The sequence below is a fragment of the Cololabis saira genome, chromosome 22, assembly GCF_033807715.1.
Source record: "Cololabis saira isolate AMF1-May2022 chromosome 22, fColSai1.1, whole genome shotgun sequence".
Lineage (NCBI taxonomy): Eukaryota > Metazoa > Chordata > Actinopteri > Beloniformes > Belonidae > Cololabis > Cololabis saira.
The window spans coordinates 20,742,764-20,764,475 of record NC_084608.1 but is presented as its reverse complement, the minus strand read 5'-3'; the positions used below and the strand labels follow the sequence as shown (position 1 = coordinate 20,764,475).

The following is a 21,712-nucleotide window of genomic DNA, read 5'->3' as shown; positions in this document are numbered from 1 at the left end:
TAAACGGATGCATATGAGAAGCTATATTTTCATAAATCACAACTAACAGGGGCAGTGATTGCCAGTATCAGTGTTATAATCACTTATTCAGTTTGGTCCACTTTTTTATTATATTTTAGGTCACATATAGATCCAGAATGTATTATGGCTGTAACTCCTGATGTGGTTCAATGGTTTAGTGGATAGCTGTTTCACCTTCTTGCCTCACAGCAAGAAGGTTCCTCATTCGACTGCCGGGCCCAGCAGGAGTCGTTCTGTGTTGAGTTTACATCTTCTCCTTGTGCCTGCGTGGGTTTTCTCCAGGTACAAAAACATGTGAGCTTCTCCAGGTACTGCGGTACAAAAACATGTGAGCTGAGCTGTGAGCGTGCATGGTTGTTTGTCTACTGTATGTTTGGCCCTACCATACTGGCCCTGCCTTTCGCCTCCAGACCCCTGTGACCCTTAAGCGGGTGTAGAAAATGGATGGATGGATCTTTCCGTGGTTGCGACACAGATAGTTTGTGCTCTGTCTTCTCCAGATAAGTCAAGTCCCCTCACTGCAGGAAGGGCATTCAGTTTCTGTTGGCAACAAGACGGTAAACTCCACATCCACATCACAACGATGAACTTGAAGAAATTGAATTCCACGAATCAAGAGCTAACTTAAGTGCTGTCGCGTAAATGTGGAGTTTATAATCAATGCCAGAATAAACTGAACGTCTTTGCTTTGAGGAATTTTCAGATATAATACATCCTGATGCATCCTGGTGTGAATAAGTATACTAGAAAAATAAATCCCAGGCCAAAGGGGCCTTATCAAGAAAGTGATTGTAGCCATCATAAATAGTCATAAAAATTATATTATACTCTTTTATGGTTAAATAACATGTAAATAAGAACATTTTGGAATTAATAGGAAAAGCTCAGAGGTTGACAGGAAATTAAGCCTCATTGCTGGTTTCATTTCTATCTTTTCAGATTTTGCCTTATTTAAAGCCTTAATTAAAACCTAATTTCTAACTTTTCTTTTATGTTTAATGATGATCCATGAATTTATTAAAAAACAAAAAAGAATTATTACAATCATTTTGGAATATGGGAAAACAGTAAAAGAAACAAAAAAAGAAAATTATATATAACTACTCTATAACTAAACTATAATTTCCATTCTTCTCATTTGTGTCTCCTAATTTGCAAATAAATATTTATCTACCTGGACTGAACATCAGTCTTCCTCACTCCTTTTGCTAGAAACTGAAGGCATTTTCTATACTGCGTGTTATCTTTCATCCTAATATATGATGCAATCATTGCAGGTTCCACAAGTGAAGGTAAGACGGCGCAGTGAAGATCTGTTGTTGATGGTGTTCTGTGAACTGCAAAAGCATCCTGCTGCAGTGGGATTTTTGCTTTACATATCATAGTTATGTTCATGTATACATGGCTGCAAAGAGGCTTATTTACATTCACAAGCAGCTTCATCATAGCGGGCGTTTGCTCCAAACGCACAGCGAACCCCCAGCGTGGGTACAGGTGCATATCTGCAAAGACAAAAATAAAATAACATTTTTAAAAAATAACAGGATTAGCTTGTAAACAGTCACATCTGCAGCATAAACAGTTTGAACCCAAGCGGACATTAAAACTGGGATGCAGTTGGTTGAAACAAGCCTAAAATGTTATGATGGATTTATTTATAACTTTAGCTTGATTGGTTGCAAAATTGATGCCTACAGTTGGATCTAAAGCTTTCTTTCTGTGCATTTTACTCAAAGCATGTACAAACACACGAGCAAGATCTAACTGAACTAATACATGATATTATGCATCACATTTTTTACAGCTTTACTAACATATAGATTTGCATCCATAATTGCATTTAATTGTTGAAAACAACAAAAGCAGAATGACTCTTGGCAAGTTTTATGACACATACAATCACGTGTCTGTCACTATTCATTACATACATGAAAAAAGATGCCTTCACAGTATCACTAAAAGCCATTGGGTGTAATTATATTTGTGGATGAAAAAAGGCTAGATTGATTATATGCATTTACAGTAATGAGCCATCTTTGTATTATTATATAACGGAGCCATCAAAATTTTGAAATGGATCATAATTAATTCTGCTTTCAAAATCTCTGATTGGCCTTTGTATTGTTGTGAGGGGTTGTGGTGAAGCAGCGTGAGCTTCAAATGGGCAGCTGACACCACACTGCAGCCGTGGCTAGAGCCTCATTAGGGATTCACAGAGGTCTCTTGCCACAAGCCTTTGCCGCTCGGTTTGGCTTGAGGGAAGTCTCCTCCTAAGAAGAAGCTGCAGCTGTGAGGCAGACAGTTAGACGAGCAAGTGGAGCCGCGGCGCTGGCCGGGCAGGATCAGATCTGTCAATGCAAAGGGTTGTTTTCCAGTGCGAGGCCCCTGACTCCCCCCAGCTGATTGGTGTGGCTTCATTAGCATGGGCTGCGGCTCCTTCGATTAGCAGTAATTAAAGACAGAAATTAGAGTGCTTGCCTCCAGTCCAGGCACAGCCAGTGCCTGTCAAGTGTGATCGCTGTGGAACGGATCTAGCGGTCTTGGCTTCGTGCCACTCCACCCCCCGCCCCACCTACACCCCCCTGTTCCTATAGCACGACTAAGACTGGAGTGGAAGTATGGGCTGTCGCCGGCTGTGCCAAGTTACCCCCAAACTAACCCCCTGGGTTAACACAGGCACACACGCCTCTCCCCGAGGGCGCACGCTAGGCTGCCGTTGTCATGGTGATAACAGGGGAAAATGTTTAATGAAGACACTGATGAGAATTTATGAGGCTGTGGTAGTGTGCATTTACAGGGATGCGACCCTTAGCCCATCACACGCCGCCTCCTGTGGTTCTACATCTATATCTTCACTTACACAAGTTGTAGCTGATCATCGCGGCGTATGCTCAGGCAGGTGGCCGCAATATGCTGCAAGTCCTGCAGCACCGAGCTACAGCTGGAGACACGTGGCGCTGGCTCTCCAGTGAACTTAACCCCATGTGATCAGAAATGTTTATTGTTTTCGTTTAATTTAAACTAAATGAATAATTATCTTCTAATGTCTTGAATAGCACTATCATAGGGGCAATTTAAACACAAATTGTATTAGAGAAGCTGCATGCTATAAACAAAATCTAATTTGGCATTTTCAGACATGGAAAGAGGCAGAAACGTAACAATAAAAAGGAGCTGAGTGCCATTATGTCCACATGCTGGTTAAACAAACACATTTACTGACCAGTAACATCAGAGATGTTTTTATGTCCTTAGGATGCTTGTTCTGGTTTGGCTCTGCTCTTTTTGTCTGTCCTGTATTCTTTCAGCATCTATGCCATTGAACAAACTGGGCCAAAGCCCCTTTGAGTGTTTGTCACTTCAAAACAGGTTGTATTTGATTCAGATGATGTTTGATAATGTGAAGCTTAAACTGCTTGTAGTTTGATCCTTTGCTGTGAAAAATCATATACGGTACATTATATTTTGCCATCGATGTATAGCAGGAAAAAATATATACAGACCCCCAGTAGCACGTCATGTTTCTGGGGTCGTATATGTTGTATACCCAACATAAGGTTTTCCTCCTTTAGATACAGTTAAGGTAAAAATTATTAGACTCCAAAGATCATGGATCATTTCTCCAGAATATTGGCCAATTATAACATTATTTATAAAAAAACTCAACATTGTAAAATGTTCCTCAATATTAAGCTCCCTATTTGGTTAAGTTTTGAAAAGATAGAAATACAGAAAATGTATTGACAATTGAGGTTTTGAAAATGACTTGGAACCCCCAGTCGGATATTTTCTTCAAACCTTGCTTGCCTTTAAAGGACTCCATAAGCAGGGTTAATGTCATTACAACGTTTGATTGAGAGAGGCTCTTATTATATCCTTGTTAAGAATGAGTTTTAAAAACCTAACAAGAATCAATCTAGAAATTACTCACAAGATAATGTGATCCTAATCTGAAAGGGAGAGCTACTGTTTGGTTAGGAAGGAAGAAGTCTCCAACCCAAATAACGCAGTTAGAGAAGAACACTGGTAGCAGTATTATGTAAGTGTGGGGCTGTTTTACTGCTTCAATACTGGGAACCTTTCATGGCATGATTAAAAAAGAGGATTATGTTGATATTTCTGGGGAAATATACAAAGAATTGTGTTCCCAGAATCTAAATTATTTTCTAGGACACCAATATCAAGAGCCCAGACCTCAATCCTATTGAAAGTCTTTAGAGGCAATTCAAAGTTAATGTCCATGTTCAGAAACAAAACAGTTTTGCTGAGCTGTAACAATGAGCTAAGATCCCTCAAACGACATGCGTCAACTGAATTTGGGACTACCAGAAGAGATCGTTGTCAGTTTTGACCGTAACTGGATGTTCATGAGCTCCGCATGGTACCATGGCATCCACACAGTTCTGTCTTTGATACAACTCTCCAGAAAATGTTAGCATTTTTTGTTTTTTGTAAACAGTACTTTTGCTATGATGTTCATTGTGGACAGCCAAGACTTTTTCTGGGACATGTCAAAGGTATGCAAATCCTTTCTGATTGTAATTGCTTTGAGTTACTTGCAGATCCTGTCATCAAATTTTGAGGTTGTTAAAGTCTTCACTTTGCATGAAATTGCCAGCTCTTGTACTGAACTTTCTAGTTTGGCAAGTTCTGCATAAACATACATGGCTGTAATTCCAAATGTACTCTTTCGTCCTCTGCACTGTCCTCTTACTTCTTAAAACCCTGAAATATATGCAAAAGAAATGTATATATAACATTTGTACGTGCTTATCGTTATCAGTACTGCAAGACTTTCTTCAATCTATAAACAAATGATGGAATTATTAAGATTCACCGACTCTTATAGATTTAAATAGTGTTAATGAATAAAATCAAAATACAAAACCAAAAAAGGGTACTGCAATAGTATTTTGGAAAACTATTTTATTCACTATGGCAAAGATGAGAATTTGACTCCCAACATATGCCAAATTGCCAATCTTATTGACGATAACTGGCCCTTCCACTGATGGGGCTGATGGAGGATCATCTCCAAATACCTGGTTGTTTGTGCATCTATACTGTCTCCTTCTATTAATTTATGTTTTTGCTGACCCGATTTACATTTACAGGAATAAGGGAGGGATAAAACATTAAACATGCTTGCAAGAGGTTACCATATATGTGTTCGAGCCAATGGGAACCTTAAATTCTCAAAAAGGAAAAAAAGACAAATCACCATCATTGAAAATAAATTTAAACTGTTAAGACCATCAAATTCAAATTGTGTTACAGTTAAGCAGATATAATAATCACTTTGGTGTTTGAGGTGTTCAGAAGGACTCGGGTTGGTGTGACAAAAGCACATCCTGTTAAACTCAGGATGTCAGTCTGTACCCCCTTTAAACACCTCTCTTTGTCCCTTTACCGTCAGTCTCAATATCAGAGTCTCTGAGCACACCAAGTCTCCTGTGACAGGGGTTTCAATTATTAATGCTACCTTTGACTACTTCTGTTATTCCACAGCAGACCACATATTCCTGCCTTGAACCACTCGCGTGTGACTTGATGTATTGTCTCACTGTTTCCCCCTCGCTTCTTAAAATTAATTGCAGTTTTATCTTTTCCCAAGATAAAGAAAAAGAAAGCTTACTCAGAGCAAAATAGTCTAAAAGCAGTGTGGTTTGTGTTCAAACAAAACAATTAAAACCATAAAGTTTCTTACTTTTCTTTTTTAATGTTGGACTACCTGGATAACATTTGTTGTGGTCATTTATCTTTTCACTCAATAGAATTAAGTAGCATCAAATATTTTTTTTCCTGATTTGGTTATCCTTCATTATTTTTTTCTTGTTAACAGTCTCATATCGGATCAGATTATGGACCTGGACACAGTATCACATTATCTCTCACAAAAAAAATTAATAATAATAACCTGGAAGGTAATTCTTGTCTTTATGATCAATACAAATCTGGCTTTAATTAACTGAGTGCCGACATTTTCACTAATCCCAAGTGGCTTTTAATTTTCAGGTTTGAGCACTATTCCGTGATTAACTTTCCTTAATTTTTTTTCTTTTTTATTAAAAGACAGCTGCAGACACTAATGTTGGCTGAAGCCAGAAGGAAATTAAGGCTGCAACCAAATAAAGACAAGAAAAAGTTGAATTAAATCAGCTGAACTTTGTCAAACACTTGACTCCTTTGTCATGTCTGAAATTAGCTCATCAGCCATGAAAAGGACGATCTGAATTTAAATTTAAAGCAGCACTCTGACTGAGGAGCGCATTCACTCGCAATCAAGACTAAATTTAAGGCCATATTTTAATGGCTAATGTTTCAAAATTAACATCAGCAATTCAACAAGAGAATGTGGTCGTAACAAATAACCGTCGGCCATCAATTCTTATTTTAGGACCTTGTTGTGCTTCAATCATTTTCATCCTCATCCTTTTTCTCAACTCATTCTGATTCTGATCCATTTTAACAATTTAATAAAATGAATAATCAGATAAAATGCTCTTTGGATAAAAATGATAATATGAAACCATGTTTTCCATCATCTTCAATCAAAACATTTCTGCTTTAAAATTTAAGTAGCTTTCTAGCTTAATTGGGTAATTAAGGTTCAGATCCGTTTTCAGATCCAAATAGTTTTTTCCTCAGATTTTGTTTAACCTACAACATGCTTTACCCACATTCATTTGATTCATTTGTTTTCATCTGCTGTAGCTTCACTGTGGAGCATCAGACAACTGCAGATACAGTATGTAGTATACTAGATATTTGGGGAGCCTCTTCAAGGGTCCCTGAATATTTCTCAAAGTGATTGCTGACATGCCAGCAAAGATTGCTCACCAATTTGAGTCCAATCAAGATTTTTTTTTTTCTGTCACAGATGTGCGTGACTTTAACATCCAGCTTAAAGTCTTGGGTAGTGAAGACATGAGACACAAGCTGTAAAGACACACCTAGAAGGTTCTGGTTCAAATCCTGACCGAAAACTTTCTTACCAAGTCGGGGTGCTCTCAGTGTGCTTGAGTGGGGTTCGTTTGGGGGGCGTCCACAACCATAACTGTTAAGTTGATTGATGATGCTACATTGACTATAGGAGGAAGTGTGCATGGTTGTTTATCTTTGTATGGTCCTGTGATGGACTGGCAAACTGTCCAGGGTATATCCTGCCTCTTGCCCACTGACAACTGGGATAGTCTCCAGCAGGAAACTCAGAGCTGTAAATAAGATGAAGTGGGTTTAAAAAATGGATGGATTAAGGGGAACAGATAATAACATTTATTATGATTATGTACACAGCACTAAATCTTGACAAATTAACTCTCAAGACACTTTAAGAATGCAATCAGTTCATTCCAGATTAGTTAAATTAATACAAATCCACTAAAAACAACAACAAGCCCTGCCTAGCTAATGAAACCAAAAGATTGCATCAGAACTTTTCTTTCATAGAATCCCCCATCCTGAGCAAGTACCGGGCGACTGTGAAAAGGAAAACCTTCCCATTAACAGGAAGAAACCTCTGGCAAAGTCCAGCTCAGGAATGGCAGCCAGGGGTTGATAGGAGAGGAAATAAGACAACTTATAAACAACTTAAACAAATTATCAGTTAACCCATCTCTTTCTTCCTTCGGAAAGGAAAACTTTCAAAATCCTGAAATAAAATAAATATAGCATTAACTAAAAATTGATTTCACTGAGAGGAACCCTCAGCCTCAGTGCTCACGCCTCATTCTGTTGAAGGGAAATCCACATTTTTATAGTCCTTTTGTTTTAAACACAATCATCCTCTGCATAGCAGATCATGCCTGCATCTCTAATTAGCTCTGAAATATTAAAGAGAAACGTTTTAGGGATCACCAACAATGCGTTGAGCCTCATACATCATACAGTAGTATCACAGAGGAGTCTCGCTGGTCCTAAATTCTTCATCATTACAAGAAGCGTACATGTAAAGAGTTTTCAAGAACTATCTTCTAAAACAAGAAACGATGTAACCCAGCAGAGTCCTAATCTCTGCAGACAGAAAACGCTACTCCCAGAATCCACAAAACAACCTACCCGTCTTAAAAAACTGTCCCCACATGGTTTTAAAGTCAAATGGTGCTCACATCAATATTGTAACATCAGCTTAATGTTTACAGGACAGTGATATAAAGGATTTATTGGAAACTGTATCTGGAATTCAAAAAAAAAAAAAAACAATCCTGACCTTTTCTTTTACACTTTTGATAGTATCGTCTATAATTTCACAGATTTTGGGGATATTTCAAAGGCTATGACACTACAACACCATCTTATTTTGAAGTGCACATTGTCACACCTGCGTGTCTTCGACTCTCTTTCCACTTTAAATATAATCGAGGTGACAGGCGCAGGGTTTACCTTGATGTTTACTGCCTTGAACTACTTGGCAAAGCAAAACCTTGGCTGCGAGTCAACACGAGAAAAGGAGTCATATTTGAACAAGTTCATCTAGGGAAAATACAAGAATGACATGGCTGACACACATACACGCACACACTCTCACAGGGTTTGAGTATCTCATCTCTGAGCAAGTGATGAGCATAAGACGCAGTAATTCAAATGTTTCAAGTAAAACCCTGAAATGGGACCTTTATGTGTCTCCGAACATCATTCTAACACACACCGATAGAGACACATAATGCATTTAAGGCACTCGCGTACCTGTCAACTTTCTGCACCTTAAGTGATGTATAAAGGAGAGTTTAGAGTTGAAAATAAAATGTCTGCTTTTATATTTTACTGAACTGTTATCTTACTTCAGCGGGGGCGAAATCAAACTGCAGTGTATGACAATATACCAAAAACGCTGAATTGTTCATCCAAACAGACAATACATTCAAAGCAAACTTCATCTTCATATCAGCGCTTCTGCCAATATGAGAGCTTTGTTTTATTATAAATGCTATATGACAAGCATATAAATCAAACATTTAAAAAAGAAAAAAGTAAACTCCCAGATGAAGCGGGGTATTATTTTTTTTTTCTTTCGCACACAACTTGTAATATCACTCCAGCAATAACAATAACAGCTGGAGGATCTGAAATACACAAAAGAAAATTTGAAAAAAAAACACAACACCCAAATGTATTTTGTTTTGCATACATTACATCTCTGCACAACAGTTTGAAGTGCATCCTCCAACACCTTCCTAAATTGAGCTGCAGCAACAGCCTGGCTCAGATATTATTATGAATAATTTATTGCACCCCATTTCAAAGAGCCAGGCAGAAAACCCGACTATTTTTGGTGTATCTCACATCGCTTAAGTCTGCAGGTACACAGTCTGCAGCTGTTGGTTCCTTGTGAATAACAGTAAATAACATTAGCCGCTCACTGATATAATTACAGCGTTATTGCTATATACTGTATCTGAACCACCAGCGTGGCATGCCCACCCATTCCCTGTTGGCTAGTTTTCTCCTCCATTTGCTCAAATGTGAATTAAACACTTACAAGGTATACACAGATGCACCCTGTGTGAATATTGAAAAGCACATGAACTAAGTTTCAAAAGATAGGCGTACAACTTTTACAAAAGTCAAAAGTCGAGGGTATATAATTTTTTCAATTTTTAAGCTCATTAAGTGCATATATTGTTCAACTGCCCAAACGTTTGCACAGTAGTAACTGGAGCTGTTGCATAACTTTTACCAAGATCTCAGAACTTAAAGGAACCGTCAACCTATTATTAGATAGTTAGAAATGTAAACTTCCATTGCGGATCTAAACAGTCTTAACTGAATCTGTCTTAATTGAGAATGGAAGATGTGTTTGCCTCCAAATGGCAAACTAAAATGGCAAAATAAATAGCTATTTTTAAGCCTCTGATAAGACCCAGAAAATGTGGCAGATGTACTGGCAAACCGATGTTATTTTAAATTGCATGTGTACAAAATGTGTTTAGGAGTTGTACAGGAATCTTTGTCCATTCGCTGTCATCTGCACAAGTGATGAACCGTCAATAGATACAAGAGAAGGACACTTCATAACCTCCAGCGTTTGCTTATTTTGTCATAAATGTCTAAGTATTGATCCAGTTCTAAGGTAGCAGAGCCCATGAACTCCCCTTTTGCATCTATTGACAATCGTGCGTGACATTCCTGCACAAGCAGTCCTTTTTTCTACACTTTTTGTAGACATACAAAGTTAAAATTGCCTTTCTTTGTCTGTGAGGACCCTGATATTGTGCTAGTATCAATTGCCATTTTGCTGTAAACATAAATTCTATTGTAAGTCAAACCTGCTTTGATTCAGGCTGTGGTGCTTTACGTATCTAAAAATGGATCTAGAGTTGTTTTAGCTCTGGTATGTCCCCTCAACTTACCTTTAGGGTTACAGCTTTTTATATAAGGCAATTTTTAGGTTCCCATATAGTCATATATATAAAATAAGACAGGGAAAAGAAACAGTGAAGGTCCAGGTGAATCTAAAACATGCATAAACCATCCGAAGAGAGCTGCTTATAGTGAATCAATCCATAAATGTTCTACAAAAGCGGAGCAGTCATCATTACCACCTCATCCTATGCCTGTCAGAAACTGAAGGGTCCGACAGGCATAACTTCTTAGCACCATATAATCAGTGGATGACAAGCGTTTTTTTCTCTTCCATGATGCCAGCATGTAATTTACATACATTACTTGGCGCTATCATGTGATGTGGTGTTAAAAAGTGCAGCTTGTTTCAAGTACTTCTGAAAGACCATCCTGCCAATATATAATGTTAAAAGGCTGACGAAGAAAGAGATACTGACCTTAAACCCTCTTTAAATGCTCGAAATGATTCAACTGCAAAGATGCCAGCTGAAGGATTTGCCTTCGTCCTTATAGTTCCCTGATGTAAAAATCCATATAAATCTTTATATAGAACTGAAAAATAATGCATACGAGACTTCCCAAGAGCCTAAAAGAATACAAAGACTTTCACAAGAAGAATGGATAATACCCATTAAAAGCTCTTCAGAGGTTATCGGAGACCCACTGACCTTCCAGAGTGGCTAAACTTTTACTTTGGGATTTTTTTTGATGAATTTTTTTCTGTAAAAGTGGAAAAATAAGCTTGCTTAAACTTGTTATGGAAATGTTTCCCCTTAAACACTTTGCGTCTTCCAAATCTGTTCATCTGTTTTCTTCACTTAAGTGCTTAAATTTCCACGGGATGGCCAAACGTTTGGATGCAAATGTGTTCGGACAGGACACACACACACACACACACACACACACACACACACACACACACACACACTAGGGATGGGCGGTATGGACTAAAAAATGTATCACGATAATTTCCGGCATTTATCCCGATAACGATAAAAATGACGATAAAAAAAATACCAATTCAACTCCACCTCAACTATAAATCTATCTCGCTCTCAGATCCGCCATGTTTGTTACACAAAAACGTCATCAACAGGAATTTATCTATCTTTCTTTCTTTCTTTCTTTCTTTCTTTCTTTCTTTCTTTCTTTCTTTCTTTCTTTCTGGCTCATTTCCTTCCTACCTTTCTTCCCTTCCTTCCTTCTTTCCTCCTGCTCTCTCCTTCGTTCTTCCCTTCCTCTTTTCTCCCTTCCTTCCTCCTTTCTTTGTTTCCTTCCTTCCTTCTCCCCTTTCCTTCCTTCCTTCCTTTTTTTCCCTTCCTTCCTTCCTTCCTTCCTCCTGCTCTCTCCTTCCTTCCTTCCGCTCTCTCCTTCCTTCCTTCCGTCCTTCCTTCCTTGCTACCTTCCTTCCTTCCTTCCTTCCTTCCTCCTGCTCTCTCCTTCCTTCTTCCCTTCCTCTTTTCTCCCTTCCTTCCTCCTTTCCTTGTTTCCTTCCTCCCTTCTCCCCTTTCCTTCCTTCCTTCGTTCCTTCCTTCCTTCCTTTTTTCCCCTTCCTTCCTTCCTTCCTCCTGCTCTCTCCTTCCTTCCTTCCTTCCTTCCTTCCTTTTATCGTTTTTACCGCGAGATGACAAATTCTTATTGTGAGGAATTTTTTTGACGGTTTATTGTGAACGGTAAAATATCGCCCATTCCTAACACACACACACACACACACGGAGACAAGCACTTACTCAAAGCACTCACATGAGCATCAGTGGCTGTCTCTGCTCTGCCATCTCAGGTAGAGCACTGGAGGCTGACATTTGTTTAACATTCCTCCCCCCCCGCTCTCTCAGCAGCCCTCTGATACGCCGCACACCCCCTTCCCACCAGCGTCTAAACACACTCGCCACTTTTCCGTCTTTTCTTTATTACAAAACCAAAATGTGTCGTGGAGGCAAACACCGAAGCAGCGACAGTAGAGGAGGACAGATAAGCCTCGGCTCAAGTCGCAGCGACTGTTGGAGCATGTTGTAACCCTGAGGAAGCACTCGCCGGGGGAACACACACACACACACACAGACGCGTGACAGCATCTATCGCCGCTGACCATGAGAGCGACTTGAACGTTTTGGTGGGTTTTCATAAGAACCAATCGATGCGCGCCAGGCCTCCCTGGTGTGATAACCATTAGCGACGGCCTCGCTGTGTGATGTGACATGGGTTGTGAAATTGTACTATATGGCACGTAGCAGATGACGTGTGAAAATGTGTCCATTTGCGCGGAGTTCAAGAAAGGAAAACAACAGGTCAATGTCAGGCTATGAAGAATAGGTAAAAAAAAAAAAAGAGTGTAGATCTCCTTTCTCATGTGTCCTTCCTCTTTGGTGATCTTGTTAAGATGTCTGTAGAGATAGGGCAGACAGGTGGGTGATCGGGGTTTCTCACATGAAAAAGAATGGAGCGGGTTCTCTTCCAGTTCAGGAGACAACCAGACAGATACAATCACATGGTTGACTTCATGTCAGGACTGATTTTCTGAGGATTAACTTCAGGGGCTACTATTTATTTCTCTCTAGTAATCACTGGCAGTCATGATAGAAATCTCCTACCATGCATTACTTCTGCGCCCCGTCCTGTGCAGCAGCAAACCCCTCAAAAAAGAACTTGTTCCCGTTCTCAAGCTGAATGAGAATACAGCAAGATGGGGGGAAATGAGGATCTGTGTGTTTTCTGGCAAACGGGAAAAGAGAGCCTTGGTCGGGGATACAAGTGTGCAGACGGCATGTGCCACTCAAGGTGACGACGAGGAAGGAAAAACATGGCATCTGGTGACACAAAATTCTCCAGTTTTAGCAGCCAGTGCCACAGTGTACGGCGGTATTTGGGAATTTAACTGATGCTATGAAGATGAGTGGGCAGGATTAAGATTTGGTCCACGCAGGCCAGATTTGGAGCCCTGCCTTTAGAGCGTGGAGTGGCGTCCGATACGGCTGCGGACACAGGCTGGACAGCAAGCTCGTTTTTGTTCTCCCCTTCACATCGCCAACTCCAGCTGTCACACTGAGGGACAATAGAGGAGAGGAGGGGGTGCTCGCTCAATGGAAAAAATAAACTGGAGAGCCCCCCTCCCCACGACTCGTCATCTGCATTTGACAGGACCCCCGTTCTCCTCTCTTCACCGCCCCTTTTCTTTTGCTTTCTCCTTTTCTCTCCTTGTGCTCTCCATAATCCCCCTTTCTCGCTCTCTCCCTGCTAAGTGCAGCTGTTGCTCTCCATTGGATCTTTTTTTTTTTTTTTTTTGCAGGCTGATTGCTAATTAGGATAGCATTTTAGTAAGTTTTATCTCGAAAACTTGTTAAACTTGCAATTTTCCACCCCCTTTTTTCTTTAGTCTGACAGATCTAAGAAGGGAGCGGAGAAAGGGCTTAGCCAATTACATGTGATTTACATTATAGGGCTAGGGTATTTTTCAGACTGCGCCTAATCTCCAGTGTAGCATTCATATAGTTTACAACTACTGTACTGTGTGGCAGCTTCTTATTATAGTGCTCACTTCAGCTTTGAATGCAAACGCCTACTTTGAAGAATAGTCTGCCCCATCTCCCTTATTCTGCTCACATAACTGAATCCCTGGGAGAGGGAGCGGAGGAAAAGGAGAGCCTGAGAAAACAGCAATTCACACACCAAACACAGAGACCCCTGGTAGCTCAACAAATGAGTGACTAGCCCTATGTCCATTCATATCGCCACTCGGCCCGCAAGCCTATTAGCCAGGCATCGCTCCTTGAACATTCACTGTCGACAACATGTGGAGGCATCGCTATAGCAACCAGTGGATATGACATGTGCAATGGACGGGGACTCCTGAGCTGCTGAATATAAGGAGGGGCTCAGCCTTAACTAAATGATCGCGGGAGAAAAAAAAAAAAAGAAAACCCCGACCCCACCACCTCCCCGTCTCTTTTCATTGGCACAGAGGAGCTGAAAGGACTCACTAGTGGGGCTTCTGCACATTCTTCCGAGGCTCGGAAAATCAGGCGGGCATATCCCACATTCTTCTCCCCTTTTCTTATTCTCACCGACTCCGACCTTCTCTTTTTTTTTTGTGCCTCCTTTTTCTTTCTTTTTCTTCATCTACGTGTTGAAGCCGCGGGCTTTTGTTGGTGCTGGGGGACGCTGGGACCCTCGAAGGAGAAGTTTTTTTTTTTGTTTTTTTTTTTGTCCTGGTGAAGCGGTGTGAGTGTGCGGCCGGTGCTCAGACCAGCCGGAGCCGCGGCAGCGCCGGAGCGATGCGCGCTCTCTGGAATACAGCTGGAGACACGCGCGACATGCGCGGTCTGCGGGGCCACGCCGGCGCGGGTAAATATTTTTGTCTAATAAGGTATCTTAGATGATGGATTTGTAAAGTTGAAAGAGGGAAAAAAAAAACAATTTGTGGGTTCGATGTGAATGAAAATGGTTTTATTCCATCCTGATGTGCGGCAAGACTAGAATTTCCAAAAGCTGCGGTCCTTGCTGTGATCACATCTGGCTGAAGGCGGCAAAGTTTCTGCAGGTCCATCCTACTCGGTGCCGGCCGGCAGCTCCAACTCATTCAATTGCAGATCAGAAAGTTGGCAAATCCGCTCAGTGACTGCGCAAACCCAGTCATGTGTTCAATTTGAAAAAAATAAAAATAAAATAAAATTTAGACAAAATCCAACTAAATTATCCATCCATCCATTTTCTATAGCCGTTTTATCCTGCTGGAGCCTATCCCAGCTCATCACAGGCAGGAGCAGGGGTTCACCCTGGACACGTCCCAACTAAATTATTCCATTCTTTATTTTCCTCATTTCTTTTGCAGATCTTACTGAATAGGACTAAAATTGAAATTGCACATCTTCAGGTTTGTCTGTAGCCTATATGAAGATGTGTGGGGGTTTTTTTATCTTCGTTTTTCAAACGGATAATACTCTTCAATTTTCTCAAGTGTTTTATACTTTATTCGTCTGTCAAATGGGGCCAAGCAATTTTATTGTATTATTGTATAGATGTATTTGCAAAATGTCACAACCTCATGAAGCTATTGGTGCTCTATTTGAATTTTCATATATATGTATCCCCCCACCATCACTTTAGTTAGAGGCATCTGTTCAGTCTTATTTTATTTTTTTATAAATTCTGCTCTAAATGTACATTATTTCATATCAGCAGTAATAGATACATCTTTTTTTTTAAACGACTAAGATTCATGTTGTGGTAGTTGTGTGTTTGGGCTGATTTTCCTTTGCTTTAATGTTACTGTGAGTGAATGGGTAGCCATTGGTGCGGCAACACCTCTCAGCCTGACCTTCCCTCGTATCATTTGAATAATCCAGAGCACCGAAACCCATCTGCCCCTTGTCTCCTCTCAGATTGGCTAAATCAGCAGACAGGGGGGACATGAACAGAGGGGGAGAAGCAGAGGGAGAACAGAGCCAGAGAGCAGTAACCACTCTGGATGTTATACTCATGTCATATGAGTGTTGGGGTTGCAGAAGTCATTTATTGAAAAATATTTAATTATCTATTTATTTGTTTGTGTAAAAACATTTTTTAAATACTCTTATTATAGGATTTCTTTCCTCTGAAATTTTAGGAAAACGCTAAATCCAAAAAGGAAAGTATTTGACTATGAAAAAATAGGTGTGTGTGTGTGTGTGCTATTTAGATTTGATGTATTAATATTAAGTCAGATGCTGTTTTCAGCCATAATGATGAGTTATTTTTTTAATCCGCTGCCTGCAGTTGTGATGAAACCCAATAATTTTTAGTCATAGCGAATAAATAACAATAAATTTAAAAAAGCCGAGAGACACAGCACAAAAGGCATATGTAGATAATTCTCATCCTCACATCCCCTCCCTTTTCCTCCCTTTTTTTTCTTTCTTTCTGACCTCCTCTGGTTTCCTTCCAACACGATTACCGCCTTCAAACACTCTTTTATGCTTGCATTGAATTTCAAGCCTTTTTGCTCCCACAGTGGAAATGCTTTTCATTCATTTCAAGGTGAATGTCTTTCAAGAGTAGCCACAGACAGAGGGCCGTGCCTTTGATGAACTTGATTATGCGTCTTCTTCTCCTTCTTCTTTTTTTCCTCCCCCCCCCCCCCAGTTTTATACTAATGAAGGAATTGTATGCTTTAGGCTTTTGGGGCTGATTTCAGGAGAGACTTGGCCTTCAGTCCAACACTGATGGTGTCTGTTGTGCTACATACCGAAAGATGAAAACAGAGGCTTTTAGATTCTATATTTCCACTTTTAACATTCGTGATCGTGTCAGAATTTAAATGAGCATTTCAGCAAATGAAAATGTTAATTTTAAACGCTGCTGCTGTATATACATTCATCTGAATGTTGAACATGCATACACATTGGTGGATGGGGGCTATCTCCCGCCTCAGCACCCATACACAAACCTTCAGATCTCTTAGTTGTAGTATAACCTCTTAATGCCTAATTAAAACTACATGCTGGAGGCTCTTCGATTGCAATCAGCAGCAACTGTTTTCGGGCCCAACACAGCCATCAAACAGACCCGCGCTAAAGCTCTGGCAATTATGAGTCACAAGGTCAAATCGTATTGTTAGCGGTCTGAGGTGAAGTGTCTTGTTTGGAAAATGTTATAACAAGATGTAGCCATCCTTCAGTCGGCCCATTAGACTCCTCAGGCTAAATGTCAGTGCACTTCCATATTTTTTCAAGGTATAGATTTGATTCCCTCCACGCATCAATCTTTCAATATTGCATGCAGACAATTAGGAGCCTGCTGATGTATGTGTGTGCTGTTATTGATATTGCCCTTTTGCTGATATATAGCGATTAGTGGGTGTGCATCTGGTAAAATGAGATCACGTTTTTTCCCCTTTTTTCTTAATTCCTTCGCAGAGACAGTAAGGATGATTAATGTGAAGTAAATCTTTGTGCACCAATAGCATCTTGTTTTTTAGATTAGTTTTACAGGATATATTTGAAATCAGTGAACATAATCGTACTCGGAGCCACAGTTTTAAGCAAACCATCTTCATCATACAGTAGGTCATTATTATTATTGTGCTCTTAAAATTCCATGTATCAGAAAAGGCCTTAGAGCAAATTATTCTTGCAGTAAAAGGTCATGAATTGAAAGAATTTTATTTTAGATAATGTTACTGGTCTGCTGCAGTGATATATAAAAAAAAAAGCCTTTTTCATTCAACTGGTGGATAAATGAAGGTCTACTCTGATCTGTCTGTGTCTCCAAAACCCCTGAGCCATTAGCTGTGCAGCTTTGGTCAGGGCCTAAATAAGCCAAACTCAGAACTGTAGGAGCTAATTAAGCCCAAGCTTTTAGTGTCCCAGTCTCCTGTAGCTGCACAGTGCCAGCCTGCCTCATGCCAGCACTAAGTGGGGTTGTAAATATCTATAGTGGTGCACGGACAAGAGACAGCAGTGGACAGGGGCTGGTAATAATGGTTGACTCAGACTGAATGCAATTATTATGGAGAGTATTACGTGTATGAAATGAGTGGGGGCCGTCACACGGTGGCTGTGGGTGGAAGGAAGGAGCAGGAGGGGAAGAGGAGGCAGGTTAGGAAGCACTTGTGCTGCTCTTGCATGCATCCATATGTTTTTTTAACCGAAAAGTCAACACAAGCCCTCGGGTGAAAAATGAGGCACCGCAGACTTGATATGGCAGCTGCTGTAAATCAAAAATGATGACATGAATCTGGAAGAAGATGGAGTGGCATCCTTTACTGCTCTGACAGTGTGTTTTCTCTCTATTTGTGTGTCTCCTCTCCTGCAGAGGGGCAGCCTGACCCAGATACCTGTGGTGAAGGAGACCAGGGTGGAGTCGGGCCAGTTCCTGCTGCTCTCCGTCCTCTGCATGCTCTTCATCCTGGTGGCCGTGGCACTGTCCGCCACATTCTTCTGCGTGCGCCAGCGATCGCACCTCCTCATGAAGGAGAAGCTGGCCAGCCTGGGGACTGACACCAGCACTGACGCCACAGCAACCTATCAGGTTAGACCTGCCCCCTCCCTACGAGCCAATCAGAGGCCGAGCCACTCATCCCGCTCGCTGTCATTGGAGGAGCACACACCCTGAATGGATACAGTCAATTATCCAATTAGCTTATGAGAATGTGTTTGTTTGTCCATGTGTGTGTTGGAGTTATTTTATGGCCCCTGCACTTGAGATGGTTTTTAGTTGTAATAACAAAAGCTGTGCTTTTTTTAATCACGTTGTAATGGGCAGATCATTTATTTACATATTTTTCAAGCTTTTTATTGCTTCCATTTTAAAATGTATTAATCCATTGATTGCATCTTGGTAATCCTTATTCTGTAATATGATTCTTACCTTTCCACAATGAGTGTGTGTGTGTGTTTGTGTGTGTGTACCTGTGTGAGAGGGGTAGCGTCACCACCGTGACCTATTCCCTCTGTTCCTCCAGGGCAGGGGGCAGCCTGGGCCGTATTGATTTTCAGAGCTGGGGCTCAGCTGTGCCCAGCGTGGCACTCAGAACACATTTATCTGTATGTCGCGTTAACATTTTCAATATTTAATCAGGTTGTCACCGGGCTGCTCTCAAAAGCCAGATGTGTTAGAGGGATGGCCAAAGACACAATATACCTGTACGGTAAAAATAAGGAAAAAATGAGCAAAAACATGAAATACAGTTGTTTCTTACTCTTAGGATCACGTGCACATTATAGTTTGCTTTCTTTGATTCTTATAATGCAAATTGCAGGTTATATGGGCGTTAAAGAGCTGGGTTTCTTATCTATTTTTTTAAGGCGTACTAATGGCAGTGAAAGATCATTATGAGAATGAAATAGTGTTTAGACTTTACTTCCACCCTGTTTTTATTGATTTGCCCGCTTGAAAGAAGAGGGCACCCAGAAACTTGTAATCTTACGACATGTTCTCCTTCCTGTCTCTCCTCTGGTAATAACGGCGTCCTCTGACTTCTTCTGGGGCAATTTCTTAGCCCTAACACAGCACTGGCGCTTTCCAGAGATGCTGAGGAGTGGGGATGAATTATGAGGTGGACCTAGATGGAGCCTCGGGGCCAAGGCCCTGGGCACTGCTTCATGGCTCTAATCATTAAAGTCTAAAGGCGAAAAAAGCTGATCCAAGACCAGGGCTTAGAAGGGGTCCTGTGCTCTGGAGGGAAATATCACTATGATTCATCATGAGATAGCATGTGCTTTCACAAGGCATTTTCGCTGGCCTGCCCTGTCCTTGGTGACATTAATTGAGCATGGAAATGAATTCTGAGGGGATGACTGCTCTCCCTCCCAGAATCAAACATGCTTGGGTTTACAGAATTTAACATACAAACATAAACAGAATCCACACCCTAAAGGGGAAAAAAGCAGGCAAAATATTTAAGATGGCAAAACAAAAGGTATCTATAAGGACTGCTTTCTTTCTTTTCTTTCAGCCTTTCGCCCAATACTACACTGCAGCAGATAATACCCATAATACCCCAGTTTAATTGAGTATTAGTGGAGAAAAACAGTCACTTGCTGCAGATGGTCTTTTAGCATAAAGACATGGACATATTACACACAATAGAATTAGGTTTTACAGTTATAAGAGAGATTTTATTTATGACCTATGGTTCGCTATGGATTTATTTACCTACATTTCCCTTACCGTTTCTTCCGTTATCTGTCTGTTTTTTTTTAATTAAAAGGCTCCAGTTCTTTTTTATTTTTTTAATTAAAAATATTTTTTTTTCACTCTAAGGGATCAACTTAACAGCATCACAGTGTAGTGATTTTGTTCTGCATTTTTTATCACAACTAAAAGACCCATTCTTAAACAATGAAGAGAGTCGTTGTGTGACAGCAAGGTGTTATATTTATTCCATAAGTCTTGTAGGCTTCCTCAACCATGTATTTTTGACATAATTAGTATAAGCTCCATAATCCTCAAGGATAAGCCATTAATCTACGGACAAGAGATACAGGATTTTACAAAGTGCATTTATAGAACTCAGTTCCTCACAGCAGAGGATAAGTACTTAAAATACATAAAGTATTGTTATATGCATTACAAAAAGATAAACACATAAAAGCCTGCAAAGAGTGGGAGAAAAAACAGCATTCAGGATTATCCGGTCCTTCACCATCATTGTGTCCTGTCATCTTTTACAGGAGCTATGTCGCCAGCGTATGGCCATCAGGACATCGGAGCGAGTGGAACGGCCAGAGACCCTGCGCCACTCTCGCCTGAACAGCGTGTCGTCTCAGTTCAGCGATGGCCCGGCTGCCAGTCCGTCAACGCGCAGCAGCACCTCCTCCTGGTGTGAGGAGCCAGTCCCATCCAACATGGACATCTCCACTGGTCACATGATACTGGTAAGGGTTCCAGTAAGGATGCAAGTAATGATTTATGTGTTAAAAGAAGTGCAGAGGGAGGAGGAAAAGGCCCTCAGAGAGCTTTTGTGGATCTTTTTGGATCGACTCAGGCAATCAACATTTCATCAAGTCTTATGACAGAGCAGTTAATCTGTTCATTTAGTGGGAAATCCCTCAGAATGCTGCTCACGAGAGCAACATTAGGTCAGCGTTGAGTACAAAATGTAGATCTTTATCAAAGATTCCCAACCTACTGTGTCATACTTTGGTTCTTCACAGCAGAGCTGCTAAATTCATGTGAATAAAAATTAATTAGTACATGATTTCATTGAAATGTCATCCATAATTCAATCAAATGCAAAGTTGCAGTCCGATGGCTGCAAAGACTAGTAAGAGCTACCTAGTTAACTAGCTTCCAGCAATGTTTAAATGGATGTTAAAACTGTTGAAAGGGTCAAGTAATGGAGTTTTCAGCTCAAGGTGATGGGAAATAATGTTGATGAATAAATGATTGAAACATACAACTTCTCCAACTCCAAGTGGTGCTTTAACATCATAGTTAGCTTTAAAAAAAATGCCAATTTTTCTCTTTGTATTATAATTCAAATTAACACATTTGGCGCACACTGTTGAGGTACTTGAGCTCATCCTCATCAGCCTTTGTGGATAGAAATGGTTGATCTATTCTGATATTTTGTGAATTTACATGACAATAAGTTATTCAAAACCCCTAACATCAATGAATATGTGTGTGCTGAAAACCAAGGGCTATATTTCTCTCCTTTTATTTGTTTGACTGTGTTTCTTTTTAAACCGACACTCACCTCATTCTCTTCTGGGCAATTTTAATTTGTTTTTTTCATTCATTACTCTTCAGCTGTCCTCTCCCTGCTGTTTTCACTATACTCTGTTTTCTGTTTTTTTCTCTCTCTCTCCACCAAGGTTTTCCTCATTCTTTTCTTCTCTTTATCACTCCGTCCAGCTACTCTACTATGTCA

At 40.4% G+C, this 21,712-nt stretch overlaps 1 protein-coding gene across 1 annotated transcript in view; it reads left to right on the top strand.

The window, feature by feature from the left end:
• ptprn2 (protein tyrosine phosphatase receptor type N2) overlaps positions 1-21,712 on the top strand; it is a 150,367-nt gene that overhangs the window by 106,505 nt on the left and 22,150 nt on the right. Inside the window, exons 12-13 of the mRNA XM_061713609.1 lie at positions 18,151-18,366; positions 20,511-20,714. Of these exons, the coding sequence (XP_061569593.1) occupies positions 18,151-18,366; positions 20,511-20,714 (420 nt within the window). The remainder of the gene's footprint in view (positions 1-18,150; positions 18,367-20,510; positions 20,715-21,712) is intronic.